Source organism: Eleutherodactylus coqui, chromosome 10 (genome assembly GCF_035609145.1).
Source record: "Eleutherodactylus coqui strain aEleCoq1 chromosome 10, aEleCoq1.hap1, whole genome shotgun sequence".
Classification (NCBI taxonomy): Eukaryota; Metazoa; Chordata; class Amphibia; order Anura; family Eleutherodactylidae; genus Eleutherodactylus; species Eleutherodactylus coqui.
The window spans coordinates 22334326-22360252 of record NC_089846.1 but is presented as its reverse complement, the minus strand read 5'-3'; the positions used below and the strand labels follow the sequence as shown (position 1 = coordinate 22360252).

At 48.1% G+C, this 25927-nt stretch overlaps 1 protein-coding gene across 1 annotated transcript in view; it reads left to right on the top strand.

Moving 5' to 3' along the window:
• The window catches only part of PTPA (protein phosphatase 2 phosphatase activator), a 61273-nt gene extending 38804 nt beyond the window's left edge, over nucleotides 1-22469 (top strand). The window contains exons 9-10 of the mRNA XM_066580537.1: nucleotides 9553-9660; nucleotides 21789-22469. Coding sequence (XP_066436634.1) covers nucleotides 9553-9660; nucleotides 21789-21863 — 183 coding nt within the window. The 3' untranslated portion in view covers nucleotides 21864-22469. The remainder of the gene's footprint in view (nucleotides 1-9552; nucleotides 9661-21788) is intronic.
• Nucleotides 22470-25927: the final 3458 nt, after the last annotated feature.

The following is a 25927-nucleotide window of genomic DNA, read 5'->3' as shown; positions in this document are numbered from 1 at the left end:
GATACAATCATCTTTATTCATATAGCGCCAACATATTCCGCAGCGGTTTACAGATCAGGGGAACCATGTACAGAAACGCACATTACAGGGTCAAAGGCTGATTAACCATTCAAACGACATGAATGAGGGTGCTGCTCACAAGAGCTTACAATCTACAAGGAGACAGGGGTGACGCGGGCTTAGAATGTATGAGGACATGGGGGGGGGGGCAACAAGAGCTTACAATCTACTAGGAGACGGGTGACACGGGCTTAGAATGTATGAGGAGATGGGGGGGCAACAAGAGCTTACAATTTAGGAGGAAATAGGGGGACACAAGAGCTTGCAAGCTAGAAGAAAATAGGGGGGACACAAGAGCTTACAATCTACAAGGAGACAGGGGTGACACGAGCTTAGAATGTATGAGGAGATGGGGGGACACAAGAGCTTACAATCTAGGAGGAGATAGAGGGGACACAAGAGCTTACAATTTTTGAGGAGATCCGGGGGACACAAGAGCTTACAAGCTAGAAGAAAATAGGGGGGACACAAGAGCTTACAATCTATGAGGAGATCCGGGGGACACAAGAGCTTACAATCTATGAGGAGATCCGAGGGGACACAAGAGCTTACAATCTATGAGGAGATCCGGGGGACACAAGAGCTTACAATCTATGAGGAGATCCGAGGGGACACAAGAGCTTACAATCTTTGAGGAGATCCGGGGGACCCAAGAGCTTACAATATATTAGGAGATAGGGGGGACACAAGCTTACAATCTAGGAGGAGATCGGTGGACGACAAGAGGCTGCAGTGCTTGTTCTGTACAACGGTTCGGCCGCCTCCTATATACCCATGGTAGTATACAGATAGCCGCTCACCTGCCGATATCTGGTTATATCTTTACGCTTTATCTCAGTAGTTCTCTGCCCGGCGTATTTAATAATGTATTCTCTATTCCTTCCTTTTGCATTAGTAGACGATCTCTTGTTAACGAGGTTCTCCAGGTTTTCAGAATTAATGCTCATCAGTATGTGATTAGTTAGGATCTGACTTCTGGCACCCATCAGCTGTTTGCAGGGGCCACAGCACAATGGACTCTTCAATTCTTCGTACTTACAGCACCATACATTTCATAGTGGCCGTTTTGAGTACTGCAGCTTTGTCCCATTTGAAGTGAATGGGACAAGGCTGCAGTACTTAAAACGACAGCTATAAATAATACTGCATTCAGCTTGCTGGACTGATTTTGAATAGAGATCCCTTCAAACAGCAGATTGGTGGGGGCGCCGGGGGTCCTGAGGATAGGCCATGAATTTTGAAAACATAGATAACCCCTTTTTAGGACTTTCATCTTTTAGCCAGAGCGGAGAGCGACTGTCACCGTGGAGGACCCAGCACAGTCATGCATTTAAATGTGAACTGTGTAATTCTTCTTTTTCCCTGCGGAGGCGCTGCAGGGAAATCGAACATTTGCTGCTTGGTTCTCCCTTAGAAAATTAGCTCCATGGGGGGAATCCTAAGCTGTGAGTAGAGGACCCTGTCAAGATAATGGAGTCAGAGAAGACTGCTTCCTTTCGATGCGGTTGTCTACAGCTGGTCATAAAATGTTTGACTGTAACGGCTATAAAAGCTTGTTACATCTACGGTGAGGGTGGGATGCTACCAGAATCGGGTGCCGCTTCTCTCGAAGGAACCTATGGGACCGGATGGTTGAAATCCAACCTGGACGGCCTGGCAGACACGAGATTGTTAGTAGAGCTCGTTATTCAGAGCTCCGTCATACCGACAGATGAGTGGCGCCATGGCTCATTATTTTACAGCAGTGGGGTCTTGGGTGTGAATCCAACCATCTGCATGGCGTTTGTATGTTCTCTCCGTGTTTGCGTGGGTTTCCTCGCAAACTCCAAGAAACCTACTGATGGGTTAATTGGCTTCCTATAAAATTAACCCTAGCGTGTCGGTAACCTAGTGCAATTAGGGATTCCAATCTGCGTACAACGCCGCGGTATACGTTTTTAGCATCCGATAAGCGACGAGAACTAAATGCCCGTATTCCGACACCGCAGGGATATTAGTCCTCGGTATACGCTCGTACGTGTCTTATGAAATAAGCGCTGTGTAACATCGCCTTCGTTCCCCCATCTGCTTACGGCATAGAATTTTTTTTCTATTTTTTTTTTTTTTTTTTTCCATGCGCCACTTTTTTTTAAAAGGGATTTACTGTCAGCCCCTGCCTGAGGCTTAGTCGATGGGAAAAAAAAAGGGGGGGGGGGGGGGGAAACGGTATCGGATGCGGTCTGGGCTTGGGCGCTAAGGGGTTAATAAAAGCGCAGCTTCCACCACAAAGGATGAGATCAGTGAAGTTTCGAATGAGCGATGCTGACTTAACGAGAGAGAGAGATGAGCGGTAATTGAAAGGCGCTGAGCATTGTGCGGCGCTCTCCTCTGCCTGCAGAGTCTCCGCTTCAATCTGCCCTTCTAAATTTGGAGGAGATTTTTTTTTTTTTTTTTCGTTCCCTTCTAGAAGGGAGGGTTCAGATTTCTGCTGGAAGGGAAGGAACTGACAGGAAGGGGCTGCTCTCATCTATCCCTCCAACCCCCTCCTCCCTCCTCTTACTGACTGAGGAACCATTTACAAAAGGCTCATTCTCTGGGGAGAGCAGAGTCAGGAACGCAGAGCCTGTGAGTAATTTCCTGCTCAATATGGCTTCTCTGACTCATACAATTCCCCTGAGGTTACTGCAGGATTGGCTCTCTCCCTCTCTCTCCATCATGTGATGTCTCAGGCTCTTTTTCTCCTGCCGTCTCTCATGATCTCTCCCTGTATTTTCGCTTTTTTTATTTTTTTTTATTTTACCCCTCGCTGTCAGTTTCGGTCGCCGCTTTCCGTCTTTTTTTTTTTAACACGCCGCTACTACGAAGGAGAAGCATCGTTCTTTACGACCTCCTGTAACTTCATCGCCAACAAATGCCCAGCGAAGTTCTTGCTGCCCACATCCCCCCCACACCTTATTATCTAGTGAAATAGAATATAAAATAGCAGCGGCGGCTTTATGAAATATTCACAGCGCAATTGTTGTGAGAATACGTCTTTAAGTTTACAGGGGTTCTACTCTTCGGACAGATACTACGTTTTAAAAGGGTCTCTTGACAAGAAGATGATCGCAAAGTCTTCTCCTGCTAAGCACTCCGCTGTAATCTCTGGGGAAACCTGGTAGTAGGTATTCAGTTTTCCTACAGCTCCTCCGCAGGGGGAATGAAGTATTGCACAGTGTCCAATTACATCAATGGCTGGACAAGGCAGGTTCTCCAGAGCGAGAGGTACTCTTTGTAATAGCTCTGGCCAAGAGATGAGGATCCCGAACAAAGCCCCCCCTCTTCCATCTATTTACCCATAATTCCCTGATGGGCTATATGAAAATGGGTGCTCTAAAGTACACATCCCCTTTAAATGGGTTTTTTGGACCTGGCTCACAGGATCCACGGCAATCACCTATCAGTGCAGCGGGCTGAATGTGCATCATAGGAGACGGGACTGGAAGTGGCATAGCTGGCTTCACTCCCATTGAAATCAATGGGAACTGAAGCAGCTGTTACACTTCTGGCACTGGGAATGGGCACGGAAGTGTAATGGCCGCTTCAGCTCACATTAATTTCAGTCAGCTAGGCCACTACTGGTTCCGTCTCCTATGATGCACAGTGTTAGCCAGGTTGGGCGTTTTACATGAACATCAGGGATCCCTTTTGGCTGGTCCCAAGTGATTAACTATTGATGACCTATTCTGAGGATAGGTCAACAATAGTTTTTGCTAGGAAAACCCTTTTAATTGGGTTGTAGCACTATTGCTGCAGGAAGCAGATGGCTCCGTTTATTACGTAGTGGCCATGATTGGTATTGTAGGCTGAATTACATTCACTTCAATAGGATTCAGCCTGTAGTACCAACCCAGGCCACTAGGTGATGTACGGCGCTGTCTGCTTCCTGCAGCAAAACTGCTAGAAGTGGGACGACCCCATTTTTAAAGGAGTGCTTCTATCCTGAGGGTATTTATATAAGGATATTATTAGTGAACCCTGTAATGGACTATATACAATTAGAAAAGCCTATCAGCATTACTCTAGAAACAGCACCACACTTGTCCATTGGGTTATATGTGGTATTACAGCTCAATTAAATTCAAGTGAATGGGTCTAAACTGCAGTACCAGAAAACGCCCATGGACAAAAGTGGCGCTGTTTATGAATAAAGCAGCCATGGTTTTTCCATCTCCTACCATCCCCTTGTTTCAGGACATCACTGTGCACGATGTTACCACCCAGTAGTTACTATTGCCCTCTCCTCCCTGTGATTTGTCATGTCTATGGGAGCAGCCCAATGGGAAATATGGAGATCCAGACAGGTTGGAATCTAAGGGGAACCTGTTACCACCTACGAGCTTCCCGTTCTCGCCGATCACCCCCTGACGTCTGCGGGTGAAGAGTGCTGCAGGCTGCCCGTGGGCATTATGCTCTATGGGACTGCATGCTCACAGCCTTCAGAGATGGATCTGCTGCTCTGTCCACACGCCAACCTTCAGGGGCGACGGCACGGGAACGAGGAGAACGGCAAGTATAAAAATACATCCTCTGACTCCACAGAAGTAATCATAGGGGGTGACCGGGTCCCTTTAACTACTTCAATTCTGTTCTTGTGCTGGAGATAAGCAGCTGCCATATACATGTTACCACTTCTCTCCATCCTTCCACAGAAATAGCCAGCTCATCTAGTCAAGCTGACTAAACATGTGATCCCACCCCCATTAAAGGAGTGGTGCCAAGATTACAAGTTATCCCCTAACTTGCAGATTGGTGGGGACTCACCGCTAAGACGTCCACCAGTCTGGAGAAGGGGGGTCCCAAATCCCCTGCCCTCCTCACTGTGTGGATACTGCACCCCCCACAGTGAGGAGTGGACTGAGTGGAGCGCTGGTCGTGGAGATAGCACTCGGGTATTCCCATCAGCCCCGTTGAAATGAATGGCGCGCCGACTGCATGCTCGGCTAGTGCTTCATTCATTCTGATGTGACTGTAGGGGGAGAAGCAACCCCTGCAGTGATAAGCAGAGGGGGACACAGAATTCCAGTTCTAGTGATCGGCAGGGGTCTTACTTGTGAGACCCCCCCCACAATCAGCAAGTTATTCCCTACCCTGTGAATGGGGGATAGCTTGTAATCTCCCCACATTGTGCTTCGCTCTGCAGCCCTGCCTCGGTCGTCGGTCATCGTCTTCTATGGAGGAAACTGCAGTCTCTAAAGTTGGATAGAAAGGCCATTTTGGACCCCATGCAGTTTTTGACATAGAAACCCAAGATGAAGCCGGCAGTATAAAGCTGAGAACCGCATTCAAGAACCCTAATGTGTGCATTTGGGGGGTTGGATTCCGCATGCAGGAGCCCGCAGCAGACTCCAACCCTGCTTACCTGTCCGTGTCCTCTTTCTTCTGTACTGCGGGTTGTGCGGAAGTTCCGGTGCAGACTGGTTGCGGATCGGATGGCTTCCATTGACTTCAATGCAAGTTGTCCGTGCGGGAACCGCACTAAAATGGAGCATGCTGCAATTTGTTTTTCGCATGCGGAATCCAATTTACACATGCGCATTTGTTTTACGAAGTGCTGACACCCATGCTTCCCTATGGGCGGCTTGAACTGCGGGTCTTCCACGCGGGTCCCTGCACGGATTCCGCAAATCACATCCGCCCCTGGTCATTGGGCCTTATTATAGAGGGGTAGGGAAAAAACTTCCAGATACCTCCAGCACTCCTGATTTTATACGGGACTGATTGGGATTGGTTCTGAAAGTTCAGCACAGTGCAGTACTACAGTATCTTAGTGAGCTGGCCCCATGCACACGGCACGTGCGGACTCCGCACACGGATGACCTGCGACTCGGTGCGGAAATGATTTTTAAATGCTTGCCGGCTATCACATAGGCAATTGTTTTTCTGCACGGATGCACAGCGGATCGTCCGCATGGAAAAAAAAAATCGAAAGCGACTGCCCTACCCCTCCTCCTCGCCTCGCTACTTGGTCTCCAAGCAACCAGAGAGGTAACTGCCTACAAATCCGAAATTGAATTGCAGATTGCGCTCTTCCTGAGGAAGCTCCATGCTTTCCCGTGGGCGACTAATGCAGCGGATCTCCCGCACGGGTGCCGATCGTGGATTCCGCAAATCATATCCGCCCGTGTGCATGATGTCTTACAGAGATTGTGTGTGTGTGTGTGTGTGTGTGTATATATATATATATATATATATATATATATATATATATATATATATATATATATATATATATATATATATTTATTTTTTGCAACTCCTTTAAGTCTCCTCAGTTCTTCTTCTTTCTGCACCGTCATGGCGGCGTCCAGTCGGTGTAGTTCTCATTAGTAACACTTTGAGGTAATTGCTCGCCGAAGAGCTACTTGCATTGAGCAGTTCCCCGCACGATTTGTAAAGCCACTGGTTTGTGACATTCAATCCAATTTTACCGCATGTTCCTCTGAACAAGAAAATCAAAGTTTCCCCCAAGCCTATAGTAGCATTTCGTCAGAGCGCCGAGGGTGTACGAGGCATCGGGGGGGTTCTGTCCTTCTGTAATGGAGAGTTAGTGTTACCATCAAAGTATCGGGGATAATAGTAGTACTGACTACAGCTGCAGTGCGTTGCCATTCAGAAGCTTAGTATACTCTCTCCATTACATTCACAGTTCCTTACAGTCGCGGTCTTTTCCACAAACTTGTACTTATGTGATAGTCCGTATGATTACTAGCAAAAGTGCAAATCTCTTGTTTTACCTAAAATGTTTTTCTGCTGAAAAAATACTCTAATGTGCTGCCCACTAGAGGTCTCACTTTGCTGTCCACTGCCTGTTGTCAAGTGAAGCCCGTCTTTAGTAATAGAGACTAGAGGACGGAGAGCATGAAGTGTTGGGGTGAGTTGTCATCTCATGCTGCCCATGGGGAGAGAGAGCTGCTGAAGGACAGGGAGAAATCGAGACTCGCACAAATGTTTTTTTTTGCTGCAGCAACTAGTAGTGAATATTTTACGGTCTTGCAGCTACTGAAATCACATCTATACTGCTCAGTTCTTCTCTAGTGTTCTTTTATGATGCTGTGCGTGTTACAGGGAGGAGAATCTGCCAGTTTCTTTATGTACAGTGTGTGGGAGACCTCATAGCAGCTAATCTACACCATCCAGCTCAGGGACAACTGAAAAGTTCACACACTCACATGTTACACCCTTCCCGTACAATAGAATGGCAATTAAATGCCTAATTAGGGCCAGCTGTCTTCTTTTCCCTGTATTGTACACGGGGTGAATCCACCCCCTTACCTTTTTTTAAGCTGCCGTAGAAGTCTCTTCGTTGTGTTATACAGGCGAGCTTTTCACGTGCGGAAATGCCTCCACAAATGCGTTAGTCTGAATCTGTCCTAAAGGGGTTTTCCATCTCTTGTTGCCTTGGTCAGTCCACTGTAGCCGTCCTGGTCTCCTTTATTCCAGTCCCCATTGAAGCCGGAAACGATGATGTCACGTTCATTGCGCACTCGACCGCTGTAGGCAGTCACCGGGGCCATTTTCTGTAAGTGTCAGAAAGTCTCTTTAAATCAGGGAGATAAACCCTTCCACGCACGCACGCACATACACATGCACGCACGCACACACACTGAGCACTTATTGGTTGCCGAGTCCACTGAATGCACAAGTATGTGTGAACGGTCTTCGAGTTAACACTCACTCCTGCGGTCTCTTTCTCGATCAAAACCCAGAGACTGCAGCAGCGAGTATTCTTTGGAAGACCAGCAGGGACTGTTCAGCTGAGGATCGTTCGCTCATATTTATGCGTTTTCGGGAACCAAAAAGTGTTAAGTGAGAGGGCAAAATGTAAAAAAAAAAAAAAAAAAAAAAAAAAAAAAGGTGGAGGAGCCAATCAGCATTCAGTGGGAGGAGCATGCTGAACAAGCGCACGCCTCCCTGCAAAGTAATTGGCTAGTTCTTGCAACTATTTTTAGGTGAGCTGAAACAAAGTGACCACTAAACGAATTCTCACTCCTCATCCGGAACGACCGTCGCTTACATTCACTATTTGGATGATAGTTGTCCCCCGTAAACCCGCCTTTAGAAATGTGTTCAGTGGGACCAGAGGCGTAACGTGAAGCTTCTGGGCCCCGGTACAAAATCTTTAACAGGGCCCCCTACTATAATGCTTTTTTTTTATAGTGCTGGGCTCCCAGTATAGAGAAGAGAGGCCTTATGGGCCCCTCAAGGCTCCTGGGCCCGGGTGCAACCGCATCCCCTGCATCCTCTGTAGTTACGCCCCTGAGCGGGACAACCCCTTCAGGCAGACACAAGTATGTGTATTAAAGGCATTGCCTCCATGGATACAACCCCTGTCATATGTCCTCGCCCGGGACCGTCAGGGACCACATTGTTAAAGGGATTACCTCTGATAACACAACAACTTTTAAAGGGCTTTCCGTCCATAGGCATTATACTTGACTAATAAGGTGGATGTTTTACTTCTGGTCCCCTGACACCCATTATGCCACGGGCTGCCAAGTCCAAGCAGAGGGTGAATGGAGGGGTGGCGGGTGGGTATGTATCTCTCCATTCAGGTCCGTGGAAGTTACAGAAACGGCCAAATAAGAAGAGTAGGAAACAAACAATACATTACAAACACCAACAAACAGTGAAACAAAAGGAGGGACGACCCCGCTCATCAGAGCTTACAATCTATTCAGGAAGGGAATTTGCATCTTAAGCTGCGGAGAAAAAAAATAAATAAACGGGGTCCGGCTCCAAAAACGACAGGGGGCACTTTTACACGAATGATTATTGTACCGATTACCACTAGATCGTGTAAAACAGAACGACGATCATTTAGAGTAAATGCTGCCAGCGACTGAATGATCAATGATTTATACACCAATCGTTCGTTGGTCAGTATATAGTGGTGTACGGGCTCTGTCTAAAGTCTATGGAGTCCATGCACCACTTGCAATGGGTTCAGCTGATCGCTTCTGCCGTTTTTTGTTTTAGCGATCGGTTGGGGTCTAAGGACCCAGAACTCCACTGACTAAAACTTTTTTAAAAAGTTTAGATCTACTTTAAATCTTCCCTTTTTGCATTCAGGACTGACCCTTGATATAAGCCTTCCCATCCATGGTAGTATGATTTTTGGTGGGGCCTGCAGCTGGGACCTGTGCTGACTGCCTGCACCCTACATTGCTGCGCTGGAGATGACTGATCAGCATTGACGGGGTTCTTGTACATCACTGAATGCAGCTGCCCTCTCATTCTTGGTGGGGGTCTCGGATTAATCCCCTCCATGTTATACTTAGAGTTGATGCAGGGACTTGTCAAAAGGCGACTGGACAGGGACAAGACCACAGTTCTCATATTTCCCTCTAGGTGCAGAACGATGGTTACTAAAGCTACTCTGCAAGAAAAGGACTGCCTATTGGTGACTTTTCTGCACTCGTGACAATAGAAATATTGTAATTTTACGTTCTCTGACCGTCCTTTCTCTTCCAGATGAAGACCGGCCCTTTTGCAGAACACTCCAATCAGCTGTGGAACATCAGCGCTGTCCCGGCCTGGTCTAAAGTCAACCAAGGACTCATCCGCATGTACAAGGCAGAGGTGAGATGCTCTGCTGGCTTTCCCATTAGGAAGTAGATATTAATTTGTCTTGTAGGCCGCAAGAATGTTTTTTTTTTTTGCTTTGATCCCCTTTATATTTAAAGGAATTGTCCAGGTTTAGACAAAGATAGCTGCTTTCTTCCAAACACAGCGCCACCCTTATCCATAGGGTTGTGTGTGGTATTGCAATTCGACTCCATTGATGTGAATGAGATCTGAGCTGCAATACCACACACAACCCACAGACAAGGATCCTTCTCTGTTTGGTAGAAAGTAGCCATGTTTTTTTAACCCTGCCAACCCCTGTAATGGGTAGCTGATCGGGAAAGGCTCCCTCTAGGTTATTCCCGATAGGGGATCACTTTATGATCACTGGTGGTGGGACCGCTGGGACCCCCACCAATCCCAAGAATTGGGTCCCTGAGGGAATGGAGCGGCGATCAGGCAGGCGTGTTGGCGCTCCATTGACTTCAATGACCATGCTGGAGATTACCGAGTTCAAGCGCTTTGGTAATTCCGGCACTGATCTTGAAGTGACTAGAGTGGTGGCGTGCCTGTGCGACCTCCGCTCTGTTCACTTGGGGACAACTGGACCCCCGTTTTTGAGATCAGTGGGAATCCCAGCAATCGGACCCCAACGATTATCTGTGGATTGAAGATAACTTTACAACTTGGCACAATTTCTTTTTAAGGGGTTGTCCCACTCCTAGCTGTTTTTGCTCTGTACATTGCGTAGAGAATTGGAGTCCCATTTACATCAATAGGACTCGGCCTGCAATACCAACGCAGCCCACTGCGCAATGTACAGAGCTGTCTGCTTCCGGCAAAACATCTAGAAGTGGGACAACCCCTTGAAGGCAGCCATAAGTATGGGATAAGTGTCAGTTGCAGCTTTATTCCACCATAACAAAGCAAATCGGAACAGGAAACGTATATTTTACGGCCCCCCTTCTTTAGATTTTTTTTTGTTTGAAAGCTTGCCTGACAAACATTGGTGACCGCACTGATATTTGTGCTGGGTGAAACTGTGGGGTTCCTCTGACCACAACGAAACCAAATGCTGTCATGTTGACTTACAGATGGGTTTATATAACGCCTGCTGTGTATCAGCAGCCTCTGTCCCCAGCATCAGCCACAAGACCCGTCGTCTGCCATATTGCGGTATAGTCCATGGCACTAGCGTGTGCTGCGTGGCTTCAGGGTCAAATGTGCAGCTGCAAGGGGATAAGCAGCTGCCAGACTGATCTGGCGCCGCTTATCTTCAGGATCAATGAAGGATATTTACGTGCACACGTGGTGGATTTGGCGCAGATTTTGATGCGGATCGGACTTCACCCCTTTAAGTGAAGGTGTGAACTCTGCTGCCGACCCACACCAAATTTTATAAAGCTGCTTCGCTAATCTCCTTGCAGAATATACACATTTAGCTAATAGCCGTTTGGACGATGGCCATGTAATATGTGGCCCCGTCACGCAGGATGATACGTAGGCCGTCGCTCCTACAGATAAAGCTACGTCTCGCAGGGAATGGTCATCGGCCGCTCGTTTCCCTATAGAACGCGGTTCAATATAGGAGCTGTTTAGTCGGATGGCCTCCTGGTATGCTGATCATGCACTGAGGGGGACGACAGACTGATCGGTGGAGCAAGGGTTAATGTATCTGGGTTCTATTACCACAGGCTTGCTTGTTAACCCGTGAAAGGGGCGAGCACATGTACTGAATAGAATTACTGAGGTGAAAAGTTCCTGGAGCTCTGAATCAGTCCTTCCTCCTTCTCCCCCTCTGCTGCCGGCTCCACATCCTGTGTAAGGTTCCACCCACATACCTCTGTAATCTGGGAGCCAGTCTTTTGGAAGTCTGCGCCGTCTCCTTCCTGCTAAGAAAACTCTGTTCCCGTTTGTTCCTCTGTTAACAGAGGCCAGGTGCGAGCAAGAACAGCGGGGTCTACCTGAGCGGGACCCTCGGCGTATGCAGTGGATCGCCGCAGACGTAAATGCAACTGGTGTCCTTGTTCTATGCCGAAGGGTCGTGCACAGAGGCACAATCTGCCTCCGAAAAATAGGACTTGGATTCGCCTCAATATCCAGATGCGCCGATGATTGAAGGGGTATTCTAGGGCAAAACTATTGATGACCTATCCTTAGGATAGGTCATCAATAGTTGATCTGCAGGGTCCGCCACTCAAGATCTTCAGCGGTCAGCTGACTTTCCTCAGGCCTGTGCCGTCATGTTCATCAGTCACATGGCCTGAGAGCAGATCAGTCCCGTTCAGGTGAATAGGATTGAGGTGCAATACCAGGCACAACCACTAAACCATGACCAGTGCTGTTCTTGATATGGACTGAAGTGACAGCAGCATTCACATGAGTGCTGCTGTTACTTTAATCAGCTGATCGACAGCGGTCCTAAACAGCGAATCTTCACCGATAAATCCTTGATCACCTGTCTGTCCTGAGGATAGGTCATCAGTAGTTTAGTGCTGGAAAACCCCCTTAATGAGGGTAGCATTACACAGACAGACCATTGATTTTAACAGGCAGCATGTAATGCTGTTTTTGTCCTGTTGGAGTGCTGTGGGGAAATCGAACGCAAGTTGCCTGGCTCCTCCACAGACTATAGCTGATCTCTGATGGTCCCAGCAATCCACTTATCGGAGAAACCGTGTAATAAAAAAAATAAATTGTCCAATGTGGACAACCCCTTTAAATTTAAAGTCCCAATTCACTTATTTGTGGGGATACAAAACTGAAAACCATTATGGATGGCCAAAATCGGAACCAAATTAAATGTCTCTTTTGTCTCGGCCTCCTCACCAGCATGAACATGTTAAAGAGACATCGCCTAGGATATACAAGTCTGTAAGCGGACCCCTTCCTGGTTCTGGGAAAGATGGCTGACACTCCAGTATGGCCTCCATGACAAGTCACCCTGCTGTCCCAGATTCCAGAAGTAATACATCCTCTACTAAATTAATAACTAGTAACCCCAAGGTGGTCTAGGACTACAAGTCCTCGCACCCTCCGCTTACAAAGACAAGGGACTACTAGATGTAAAAAGATACAGGGGCGAATTTCATGAGCGACAATCTTGCTTACTTTTATACGTGGCGACAGACTATTATAACATTGGTACTATGGAAAGAACACAGTGCACCAACAAACCAAGATGACCGATTACCTCTTAAAGGGGTTGTCCAGTTGTAAACTGTTGATGGGCTATCCTCAGGATAAATCATCCATAGTGGATCAGTGGGGATTTTTTTTTTTCCCAAGGACCCCCGCCATGCAGTTGTTCTCTGAGCTGGTGTGTTTGTGCACTGAGCGGATTGATAGCTCAGTTTACCCTACAGTGGCCAAGCTTGGTATTGCAGTTTGGGTTCATTTTACTGGGAACTGGGCCTGTAATACCAAGTCTGGCCACTGCACAGGGAATGGAGCTGTCTGCTTCCTGCAAAAATCAGTACAGTGATCAAGCTTGGTAAACAGCAGATCAGTTGGAATACTGCGCGGCGGATCCTTGCCAATCTACTATTGATGCCCTATCCTAGGGACAGGCCAGCAATAGTTGGGAAACGTCTCTAGTTAAAGGGGTTATCCAGTTCTAAATTCTCCTATAGAGTAAAGGATGTGCAAAATTTTGCCACCATTTTTATTGCTCCAAAAAGATTAATCTGATACAAATGTGCGTTATTGAATGTGCCGTAGATTTGCGCCATAATTTACACTGGTTTCTGTCGTTAATAATGGTATATATATATATTGGGCCGTGAGAGATTACATCCTTTTGTAGAAGTAGCTAGCGGGGTGTAGAAAACTAAAAAGTCACACAATGTTTGCTAAAAAAAACTTTGCAACGTCTTAATGCCAGGAGACTGGTGCAAGCGCCTTGATAAATCGGGACGCACATCATGTGATCCTGCGGTCGGGTGTTACTCCGCTCCCACTGACCATATCAGAGGCGACAGATGGAGTAAGGATACTTCTACGTGCGCTGATAACGGCTCAAATGAGCAATTACTGGCAACTGTCGGCCCAAGGAGACATGGCGCCCAACAGAGTACTGAGGAGGTGCTCAGTAACATAGTATGAGAGGCTGAAAAAGACAACGTCCATTGGAGCGCTCAGGCCATATACCGCTGAACGCTCCGAGCAGGGTACGCAGAAGACAGCTGGAGCGTTGTCTTCTACATACCCAGGTTGGGTTCTCCGAGCGGGATACCAGCTGAAACAATAGTATGAGCAGTATCCCGCTGAGAACTCTGCGTGCGGCACTGATAAAGCTCGTCGTTAACCTTCAGCTAGCGATGAGCGAATAGTGCACGAACCCTGCATGATGGCAGCGCGTTTAGACACAACGATTATCACTCAAAAGACGGCTTTTGAGCGATAATCATTGTGTCTAAATGGGGTATAACACATGACCACAAGATCAGACTACGCAGGGTTTGTTTGTAGTCTGTAACCATGGAGACACATAGGTCAGCAGAAGAGCTGCATACACAATACAGCAGGAGAAAAATGCTTAATTCTTTTCATTCTCTTTTTGTATTTTTCTCCTCCCCCCCCCCCCCCCCCCCTCCACTACGGCAATTTTCTTTACATGACAAGTAATGGTAAGGCCAGGAGCAGTCGTGTAGCGGAACCACAGGACCCTCCTAGTAGCCTCCTTTATTGGTAGGGCGCAGCGATGGACCCCCACCTGAAGCCGTTCTCTGGAGGGGATTACCATCAGCCGTCTCATTTTATGTGCCGTCTCCTGCTTAGGGCACCCCGAATGAGACCCTAAAAAATTCTAGTAGCCGCTACGTAATATGCGTTGTTATGCCGTCATGGCATTGCAGCATTTGGCAGTGCGCGGCTGTCTGTGCAGCTCTCCCGGCGCTATAAGGAGGTGTGCTATTGATTTGTAAGCAAGAGCTGCTTCACATTAGGATTGCAGAGCCAGCAGACTGCACCCATGTGTGTCAGTACAAACTGATAGGCCTCCTCCTTTCATCTCTTGATGTGTGTTCTCCGCACATCAGCTCTCCGCCTGCTGCAGCGCGGCTCTTCTAGCTCTGGAGCTGCGCTCATGTTTGCTCAGCCTCCACCAGGCCCCCCAGTCTCTGGGAGACTGAGTGAACTTTCACCCTGGCTGGAATTCTAGGCGGCCTGATCTCAAAAACTTCCCCCAGCCTCCCTCATGACACCATCGAGACCGGCGGCAGCTGCAACTAAAAGCCTGGGCTACAGCAACGCATCGGGGGGCTCTCACGGTTACACGCAGCCGGGGGGCTTTCTCCTCCGGGTAGAAGACTAAGCGTATTGTAGTGCTGCTCATGTTGGACTCCTTTCACACGGAGCGATTTAGCGTTCGCACGGCTTGTTTATACAGGCAGATAAATCGTTCGCAGCGCAAATTGTTCAGTCGTTGATGTTTTCACCAAGTCAGAGAACGTAAACGACCAAACGATTGCTGTTTACACGCAACAATGTGTAACCGAGCGATGATTTTTACGCCTGCGTAAAATAAACGGCGAACAAAGTCTTGTTCGGCGTTCAATCGCTGGTCGTGTTCACACCGAAGGATCATCGTTCAGATTCGCACGGTCAAACGATTTGTCCGTCTAAAAAGGCCGTAAGTTGTTTGACCGGCAGCTTCCTTGTCTCCCTATTAGAGGAGTGATGATGGGCCGTCAGGTGACATTACGCCGCTTATCTCAAAAACGATGGTTTTTATGCCCGCAGAAACCGAAAAACGAACAAAGAGCGAACTATGTGCCGTTCATCGCTGACTGCGATTAGACTGAACGATTATCGCTCGCTTTTGCTCGTTTGCAGGATAATCGTTCCGTGTAAACGGGCATTAAGACGGTAAACGCTTTCCTCCATTGCCAGTCACTGGTTGGTGAGATCTGCTGGAGCCTATAGAGAAGGGATTGCGGGCAGATTAGGTGAAACTGTAGACTATATTCCTTGCGCAGCTAGTCACCGATTTCCCATATAGATTCCTAGGTAAGGGAAGAGAGACCTACATTAAATGGCCACTTTATTAGAGACCCCCATCTAGTAGCGTGTTGGACCTCCTTTGGCCCTCGGAACCTCCGTGATTCCTTTTAGTGTAGATCCCACCGGGTGATGAAGTCGTTCTGCAGGAATATCGGCCCCTGCGGACAGGAAGCGTCTTGTAGTTGCTGCTAATTGGATGAAGGTGCTGACATGGTCTCACAGGAAGGGGTCAGCGATTCATGCTGCTTGTGCCAAATTCTGGCCTCCCATCAGCATGGGGCAACAGAAATCTGGATTCATCGGACCAGACGATGTTTTTCCACTGATCAGTGATACAATTTTTGCTCTTTCTGTTTCTGTTCGCAATGGCGCAGGAAATAGTCGTCTGCAGTTATAGCCCATCCCTGCTACGGAACGGCGAGTTGTGTGTTTACACGTTAGTTGGAGCACTAGCCTTGTATTTTGCTGCAGTTTGCTTGACTGTGCAGCGCCTGTTGGTTAGAACGATTCCTGACATCCTCCTCTGACCCCTTTCGGTGAGGAGTTGTTTCCTTCCACAAGATCACTGGATGTTTTTCCTTGATCACATCATTCTCTGTATACTCTCTACACCGCTACATGGTAAAACCCCATGGCAGTGGAATCCTGGCCCCGGCTAGTCTAGCACCGATGACCGGCCTCGTTGGAAGTCCCATATGGATTCACACTTAAACTAATTCACGGAAAACTCGTCACGCGATTTTATGCTGCACTGCGGGGTCACACGGAGAAGTTTTACATTTGTTAAAGTTGTAGCGCAAAAGTTGCCTGAAGGTGGAATTTCAGTACTCAACTGTTTACTAGAACCCCAATTAACAGGATCCAATGATTGGCTCCTTATAGAAGGCCGGGTTGGATTCTGACTGCGTAATATCGCAGCGGAATCAGACCCGGCGCCCCCCAGAGTCCCTATACTCAGCTCTCCGGATCCGCGGCGAGGGTCTCTGCTAGCGAGCATGCGCAGCGCATGACGAGTGGGCGGTGACGCGATCTCCCACGATACTTCTGCTGTGCTCATAACGGAAGTATCGCGGGACGGACGGCTTCATAGACCCTTATGGCGGCCAACCTGGGCTCCGCACCCACACGGTATACGTTTTTTTTTCACAATAGTAGCCCATGGGCGACTGTTGCAACTAAGTGTCATGCGCTAAACGTATACAAATACGTTGAAATTTTCCATCAGAGACCCTCCTGGCGGAAGCCTCGGGCGCGCCCTGGCGGTGACGGGTGACGGTAGCCTAACAAGGTTTAGCCTTCTTTCAGTACTGTATAGATCTGTTGGAGGTGGCAATCAATATGGCCGCCATTCCTATCCGCGTCCCCAGACTGCAGCGTGTAAAGTCCGCCTTGTTGTGTTGGGATAAAGGCGTTCTCTCCGGTAACCTGCGCACTTATGACACCTTCCGTATTTTGTATACAGATGAATGGGCCGGTCTCCATTATCCAGAGACACAACACACAGCTCGCCGGGCCGCATCGCGTGGCGTTATGTGATCCCGCTTACGTTTGTGCGTAGATCTGGCGCAGCCTTTCTGAGCTGAGTGTAAAGAAACAGCATAATCGTCGCTACCCAGCATTTCATTGCCGAGATGGGAAGCCGCTGCTATAGTTTGCGGCCGGAGCAACCCAACACTGTTCCAGAAGCTCTCAATGAAGTGAATAGGATCTACGGAAATAGCGCAGCACGCTATACTGTTCCCGTAGCTCCCATTCGCTTCAATGAGAGCTATGGAAATGGCGCTGGGCTGAAGCGCTCGCCTGTTCCCGGCAGGGCCGGGTTTCTGCATCTTGGCCACCTTACCCCTTCAGTGTAGCCGTGGGGCGCAAGACGCGCGCGGGTCTGTTCACACGGGGCGGGTTTATTGCAGGAAGTTCTGCGGATGACCGTTAGTTCCGCTCCTCTTTTTGGGTTTGTTTTCGCCTCAGGCACGCGGCACGGAGTTTATTAAGGGAGTTGTGACAGTTTTCTGGCAGAAAAAAACTGCAGCTTTTGGTTCATGCTATTTTTGCGCAAAAATTTGCAATTTGTTTTATTTTTACACTGCTTTTCATAAAGTGGGTGGGGCTTGGCAAAGGGGCGTGGCCTCCAAGACCCCACAGATTTACTGCCACTAAAGGGGTTTTCCGGGACTTGCATATTGTTGAACTATCTTGCGAAAATAATCAATCCGGGCCGCCACCATCGGTTGTTTAAAAGCGCCATAGCACGTGGGCGAATGTCGTGGCCTCTTCACAGCGCCGCCGTACATTTAGTACCAATGGTGCCTGGTATTACAAGTGGGACTAAGCTGCACTTTGGCCAATGGACGTGACATCATGTGACCGCCTCTCCAGCTTGCCCCGCCCCTTTGACAGAACGTGACCGCTACCCTTTTCTACACCGGCGCTACAGGGAAGAGACGATAGTGTGGGTACATTTCGTTGTCCGGTTCCTCTAAGGCCGTATTCATACGTACATTTACGTACGTATTTGCGCATCAGGCGTTGCATTTTTGCGCCCCTCTGCGTTTTTATTGTACGCTTTACAAACGCAAATTGCGTGCGTTTGCACTCGCAAAAAAAACCCTGAACCGCGGTTCCCGCCATTGAAATGGCCAATTAGTGTAATTAGTTTCATACGTTCTATTTCTCTGCACAAATGCGCAGGAAAATAGGCCGCGCCGCGTATAGTTTTGCACAACATAATGGCGCACGCAAAAAACGCGCTTGTGAATGAATCCATTGAAATCAATGGGTTCTATTCACGGTGTATTGCGTGCGCAAATACGGTCGTGTAAATCCGGCCGTGGGGGCGCATCTTGCTGGAGAGAAGGTCGTATGCGCGGCGGACGGGACGTCTTGCTTCATCGCCGCACTCTTGTGCGCACGTGATCCTATCAGAGTCATCCGTGATGATGATGCCCACAAAATCGTTGCCCCATATGTTTAGTGCCACGCACATCCCCTTTAAGAAGCCGCGCAGCCGCTCATCGGGACGGATCTTCTGCCTCTGAACATAAATGCATCCATTCACTGACTGCTAGCAGAAGTTGTGACAATCTGGGGAGAACCTTTCATTAATCTGTATTTGCAATCAACCGGAAACCCTTCTTCAGCGCTGACTAGTTGTGCCGCAGGCCAGTAATCCGTTGCAGATGGGGGGCGGCAGCTGAAGCGTTAACGGCGTTTATTGCCCGGTTGTTTGGGAGCGCAGCTGTGCCGTCCGCTCGCTTCCCACACACACATGTGGAAACTTCCTTAGTGGTAAACTTCCTGCAGAGACAGAGAGCTCACACACAGCGTCCGCGCGCCCCACCTCATCCTGTGCGAGCCAAGGTACGCCGTACGCCACCGCAGCCGCCAGCTATACATGTAACTAACGGTGGGGTGTGTATAAAGCCGGCGTGCCTGATCTTTCTTCCCCAGCGGCGTATGTCGGGGGGAGTCGGGACGCCCTCATACACGCACGACACTCAGATGATCCCGCTGAGATCTGCAGGCTCGTACGACTCATCCCTAGTGTGTATGGAAGCCGTACGGGGGCAGATGATCGGGAACGAACGGTCGCTTACTCAACCATCTGCCTGTAAAAGGCCGGCCTAACACGGCGTATATACGCACGCAATACGCAAAAAATAGAACCCATTGATTTCAATGGGCTTGTGCACATTTCCGTATTTTGCATGCACGCATTTCGATCGCGCAAAAAGAAAATAGAACATGTGTTCTTTATTTGTGCGCCAAAGATCCTCATAGAAGCGAATGGAAAGTGCGGACATGTGGGGAAAAAAAAACTGTCTGGAAAGCATTAAGACTAATTAGTCATTTCAATTTAGGCATCTTTGCTTCCCGCATGCAAATGAGCGTGGCCTGTGGGTGCAAAGGGTACAGTAAAGTGCAACAATGGAAACGCAAAAAAGACGTTTGTCCATAAAAACGTTACCCTAAGACGCGCAAATACGCTTACGGTCGTGTGAAGCCAATGCAAGACTGCCGTTATTCAGGCACTAGTACCTGCTGCTCGCGCCCTTGACGTCAGTGGGAATTTGCTGCAGTACCAGACAGAACCTATAGACAAGAATGGCGCTGTTTCTGGAAAATAATGCAGGTACTCAAATGGTTAATACATGCTAAGACTTGGGCTCTGTTCACATCTGCACGGGAATCTCGGATGTAATAGAGTAGCCAAAAAGCATAATGGAAACCACACGGACCCCATTGTAATTGACGAGATCCATCCAGCGCCGTTCGGTTCCATCATAGGACCGATCCGTTTACTGCGGGGTTTCCGTTTTTTCTGTTCCTTAAAAGGAAGCAGAACAGAAACCCAAACACAGAAGTGACCCGAGCCTCAGCTGAATTAACCTTCAGAGGACACCTCAAGGGCTGTAATCTTAGTCTCTGCCTGGCGAAGGCGCACACTAGATATCGTCGTGTCCCGCCATCGCTGCGTCTACAGAATCCAACCATTCGGTACTATAGGAGACATCGCAGGAATCGCTCACCCCTGAGGCGCTCGGAGTTGGCAGCTGATTGCGGTTCGTACCTCTGAGTCGCGATAGCGCTGCCTGCCATGTCCTAAGGAAGCGATGACATTGGTGAGTCATGAGTGACTAAGTACTTCAAGCCTCCGCGATGCCGGGTAACCTAATAGCTTGCCTCGGGGGAGAACTGACTTAGGCCAGGAAACATGCTTGCCCTATACAAAGGTGCCATTTAAAGGGGGGTCTCTACGAGTCTAGTCAACCATTACCCCCCCCACCTAGACAGTCCTGCCCTTCTAGGCAGGACCAGATGCTGCGGATTCATGGTGCAGAATCCACGCTGGAGCGATTTACGGAAGAGGATGCGGTTTAAAAAACTCTGGCGTGTAAGCGTGCCGAAAAATGAACAAATGCTAATTTATCGGCTGATCAGCTCCTTCATGCAAGCCTACAAGTACTCGCTGGTTGCACATCTTCCTGGGGTTCTCTCGCCGACCGATGGTTGCTGTACGGCGGGAGATGATTATATTAAAGGGGATTTCCTGCTATAAAAAAAAGAATTACCGGCTGGGCGTGGCATGAAATTAAAAAGAGAGACCACGCTGACCGGTCTCCAGCCCCCCGGAAACAACCTAGCGGCACTCGGTATGTATGTCTAGTAGAAGTCAGGGGCCGTTCTGCCAATCAAAGACCAAGGCACCCCCATCCCAAACTCCTGGCATCAGTGCTCACATCCTGGACGTCATGATGAGAAGAGCTCGGAACACTGAGGCTTCTGATTGGCTTCAGCAGTCACCTGACTTTCACCAGACGTACGTACTAGCAGCCGCTCAGATGGTTCACAAGCGAGTGTTGTCCCTTGTTTAATTTATGCTGTACTACAGATCATCTGCCCAAATGAGACTGAAGAACAAGTGCCAACCCCCAGGAAGAGCGCCCTAAGGGGATGTTCACACTGGGGCGAATTCTGCCTTAAACACACCTCAAAATCCGTGGCTTTCTGCCACAGGTCCGGGCAAAATCCCATCAATTATAGCACTGGGCGGATTCCACCTCTTCCAATAAGTGGGTGAATTCCACTCCAAGAGGCGCGTAAAAAGGATGCTACAAAATCCACACCGACATGCAGTTCCAATTCTGAATTACAGTCTGTACTATAGTCCTGAGCTGCATTCACAGTTCTACAGACTTCAGAGCTGAAATCCCCCCTGCTCGTTTAGTCTCTGCATTCTGGAAAGTGAAGTCTTTACACCATTCACTCTGCTGTAAAAAGTCTAGAATAGTTTTCCTACATTACTGTAAACTTGTTGACTGTTTCCAATGACAACCAGCAGAGTTGTGAATGCAGCTCTGGCCTCTGATGAATGCAGTAACTCAGGATCAGTACAAGATAAGTAATGAACTCGCACAGCTAGATAATATTTATATGTACACTGTAAATCAGCGCTCGACTTTGAACGTACCCTTGAAACGGCGCCTGGTCGGACCTGAGCTGCCGGTTTGTGTGTTTGTTCTGCGCATACATGAGGTTGCAGTATATTGCCTATGGGCTACCTGACTCTCTTTCATAGTAGCCGCATGTCTCTGTACCGCCGCTGCGTCCTCTAATTAAGCCTGTCCCTTTTTCTCTTGCAGTGTCTGGAGAAGTTTCCTGTGATTCAGCACTTTAAATTTGGCAGCCTGCTCTCCATTCAGCCTGTCAAGTCCTAAGGATCCCTGGCGATGGAGCGGAGATCCCTCTAGATACGAGCCTTCCCCGCCGTTCCCTCCTTCCTAGCTGTGAGGTCGCTTCTCTCTTCCACCTTGTCCTATCTGCTGTGGATGGGGGGCTGCAGCACTAATCCCTTTCACATTTGGGGATGGGGAGAGAGCAGGGGATAAAGCTTAATATTTTGGCATTCGCAGTATAAGTTAGGACTCTGGACTTGCCGCCATGTCTGTATAGGGGGAGCCCTTGGGATCACATCGGGGTCCCTCTAGCAGCCGATGAAGGGGTCTCGGTGAAGGTTGGTTGTAGGATATTCATGTAACTGTCCACAATGTGACATGTTGTCTCCCTTGCTCTCTTCGCCTCTCCTGTGGACGTCATCTCTAAAGAGACCGCCTTGTGCAGACATGATGGTTTCCTTGAAGTCCTTCTTAAGGTGAATTATAGGCATTGGAGTTCTGCCTGCACAAAGGGTTCACGCCAATAAAATCTCAAGACCCCGGTGGTGGGAGTTATCTGTACGCTTCATTTGATTGGTTCTTGTTACTTGTTTACACCATTTAAATTGGTTACAAAGTTGTAAATAAAGTTTAATCCCTTAAAGACCAGCATGTTTCGGTCCTTAAGGACCATACACTTTTTTGCGATTTTCAGGCATGTGGTGGTTTTATGGTCCTACATCCTTTTCTCGTGACGTAGGGGGCTATTTTTTCATAATTTTTTTTTTACACTGGAATTTTTCTCATTTTATTAGGGATGATGTGTATAAAAAGTATAAAAAATTTTTTAGAGTTTTTAAAAAAAAATATATTTACGCTGACAAAGTACAGGAATAGGTTCGCCGTTTTGTTTCAGACATTTTGAGTTATAGTTTATTTAGCCTATGATTACAGGGCGGAGGTGGCGACAGTTTAGGTCGGCGTGGGCTTTCCTTTTTTCTTTCTTAACCTATTTGGATTTTATTCTGTAAATTTTTTTCTACTTCATTATTTTTTTAACATCTCTGTTCCCCATGACCTCCTATAAGACCTCAGGGGGACATTTACATTGTCTGTTTTTTCACTGTAGCTGGAACATCCATGTAGGATAGGTACCTATGGGAGATCCAGTTACAGGGGAAAGCATTCCTTTATATTGACCTTAATCACTGGCAGAGCAGAGCTGGGGTCTTTTAAGACCCTGCAAGTCTGACACACCAGGAGTCACCAGCAATCACGTGATCGCCGGATCCCATACAGGAAATGGCAGTGCCGCTTCCTGTATTCTCTACTTAGTGCTCATTGAGCGCTATGTAGCCTGTAAAAGAGAAGACGGAAGCAGTTTGCTTCCAGCCGAGCACCCAACTTGCTAGATGGCGGGAACTTTAATCCTATACCGTATTCTTACCATGGAGCCGGATTAAAGCCCCGTAAGCGATGTGTATTTATGGCACTTTGGGTAAGAAAAGATCTGTCATGTCATAGGGTCCAGTTTACATAACTTAGCAGCCGTGGCCCTGCTGATTCCAATGATGTCTTTCTTTTGTCTATACCCACCCTCAATGCCCTGTATGGGCTCTTCTGAGATTTGTCTCTCAGTGATGTGAATGTGTCAAGTGGACGGTCCCCACCGCTTACTGTCAATGGGTGGCATCAGACTTAATTGACAGTGAGCGATGGGGACCGTCCACTTGACACATTCACAGCACTGAGGGATGAATCTGAGTAGAGCCCATACAGAAGGTGGAATATATAGTCAAAAGAAAGATGATGTTGATATCGGCAAGGCCACGGCTACAAAGTTATGCAGCCGGCCCTGCTGACATGAGGACGGGGTTCTATTTAAAGGGAACCTATCACCGGAGTCATGCTATCTGAACCACAGGCAGCATGAACCCGGGCCTATCAGAATAGAGCTCTAAGTCATGGGAGGCGGGCTGACCGGTCTCTCCATGCCCGCATCATTTAGAGCGACTCTTCTCTTCCCTTTAAGGAGCAGGCTGTGACTCGAGATGCTGTGGGCGGGGAGAAGTCAGTATGGCCCACTCCATGACTCGGAGCGCCGTTCCGAGTCAAACTTCAAATTAAGTTTATTCTGGAACGTCTCCGCGTTTCATACTAAAGCTCACACATACAGAATGTACATACCTGTCCCGGATTTATGTTGCCCTCGGCTCGGGTAGCATGAACCCGGGGGACAGATTCTTCTTGAAGAGCTTGTCCGGAACTACTTTCTTGGCCACTTCATCCAATAACTGGTGCTATTAGATAAAGAGGATATATGGCTGCTGTATGGAGATCTGCTTCGTGCAATATCCACGGAGGGTGCCATATGTGGGGCTGTGTATATGCGGCCCTAGCCAGTCGGGGGATGGAAGATGTAATTAAAGGGGTAGTCTGGTGAAAGTAAATGAAATTAAAGGGGTAGTCTGGTGAAAGAAAATGAAATTGAAATGTTCTCAGCCCTATGTAAAATCCTAAAAAAATAGTCCTCCTCCCCTCTCCACTGCCGTTCCGTCCCCCTGCGGCAAACCAGCTGTAGTAACTTCATCTGCACAGTATTGAGGTTCAGCCACACGGCAGATTTTCTTCAGCGGCTTTTCCATTGCAGATTTTGACACAACTCAGAAGGAAGATTTACACGTGGAAGGCCGGCTCCATACGGGCGTAAGCGTATTTGTGCTGCCTTTTGGACGATGGGCGTTGCATTTTTGAGCGCGTCTGTGCGTATTTAACTGTTGTTTTGTGGACAACAAAACATGCAAGCATGCTCCCTCTTATTCCAAAGGCCAATTAAAGTTTAATATGGAGCAACTGGTGCGCAATCCGCACCAAAATAGGACACGCTGCGTTGCGTTTTGCGCAAACAAAATGTACGTGAAAAAAAATAGATCCTATTCACTGCACATTGCACGCGCATAAATCCGTTCCACCTCCATTCACAATAAACAGGCAGTCGCTCATAAGTCAATCAGCAGAAACTGAACGAAAAGCAAACAGATTCTCATTCACCATTCAGTCGGGGTGTGCCTTTACACTGACTGGTTTATCAGCCTGTGTAAAAAGGCCCTTAGACTACTAATACATTCAATGTGCAAACGGTGCGGCCATCTTTGTTTCTCCAGGAATGGAGGGCCGCTTTAAACCTATCAGGAGCTTATACACCTCTCTCTTTATTGTTTATCAGTCAGGGGGCCAGGCTGTTTAGGACTAGACTAGATACCCTTGTAACAAACTCTCAGCGGCGGCGGCATGAGTCCTTTAACTAGCAGTATTAGAGAGAACTCCAGTAGGGGCAGTTTAAACTCTTAGATGCTGCGAACAATCGCAACTACCGCATCTAAGGTGTCTGACGGAGGGAGGAACTACCTCTATTGGACGACCGGTGACTGGCACCAATGGGTTATTGTGGTGAGAGGGATCTGCCATAGGCCTCTGTCTATTAGTCACTGACCAGCAGTGATGCTTTAGCATGCGAAGTACTCCAAAGCATCATTCATGAAAGCAATCAAACAATCGCTGGTTTACGGGCATTAGTGGGACAAAAAAGAGTAAAGTTGGCCTCACATGGGAGAACAATTGTTGGGATAGTCGCTTAAAAGAGTAAATGTAAGCGACCGCCGTTCCATGTAAACATGGCCGCCAACCGGGTTATAAGTGATTAATTCATCCACTAGTCACTTCTTTTCAGCTCACCTAAAAATAGTCGCTGGTTGATTAATATTGTCTGGTGTGAACAGATAATTGTGGTCTTTCAACGACTAACCAACAACTTTGCAGGGCGGTCGTGCGCTTCCCACTCAATGTTGGTTGGCTCTCGGAGGTCTCTCGCTCTCGGAGGTCTCTCGCCGGGGTGAGTGTTCACTCAAAGACCCCTTGCGTATATTTATGTGCGGTCAGTGGACTCGGCAACCAATCAGTGTGTCTTGGAGACGGGTCGTAATTTCAAAAAAATGCTTCTCAAAGTCCGATCCCGGAATGGTCAACAAACGAGATTTCGGCCCAGGCAGATGCAATCGATTCTGCAAACATGACATAGAAGAAGTGAACATCAATCACTCTGTGTAAACTCACACAGTCGTTGGTAC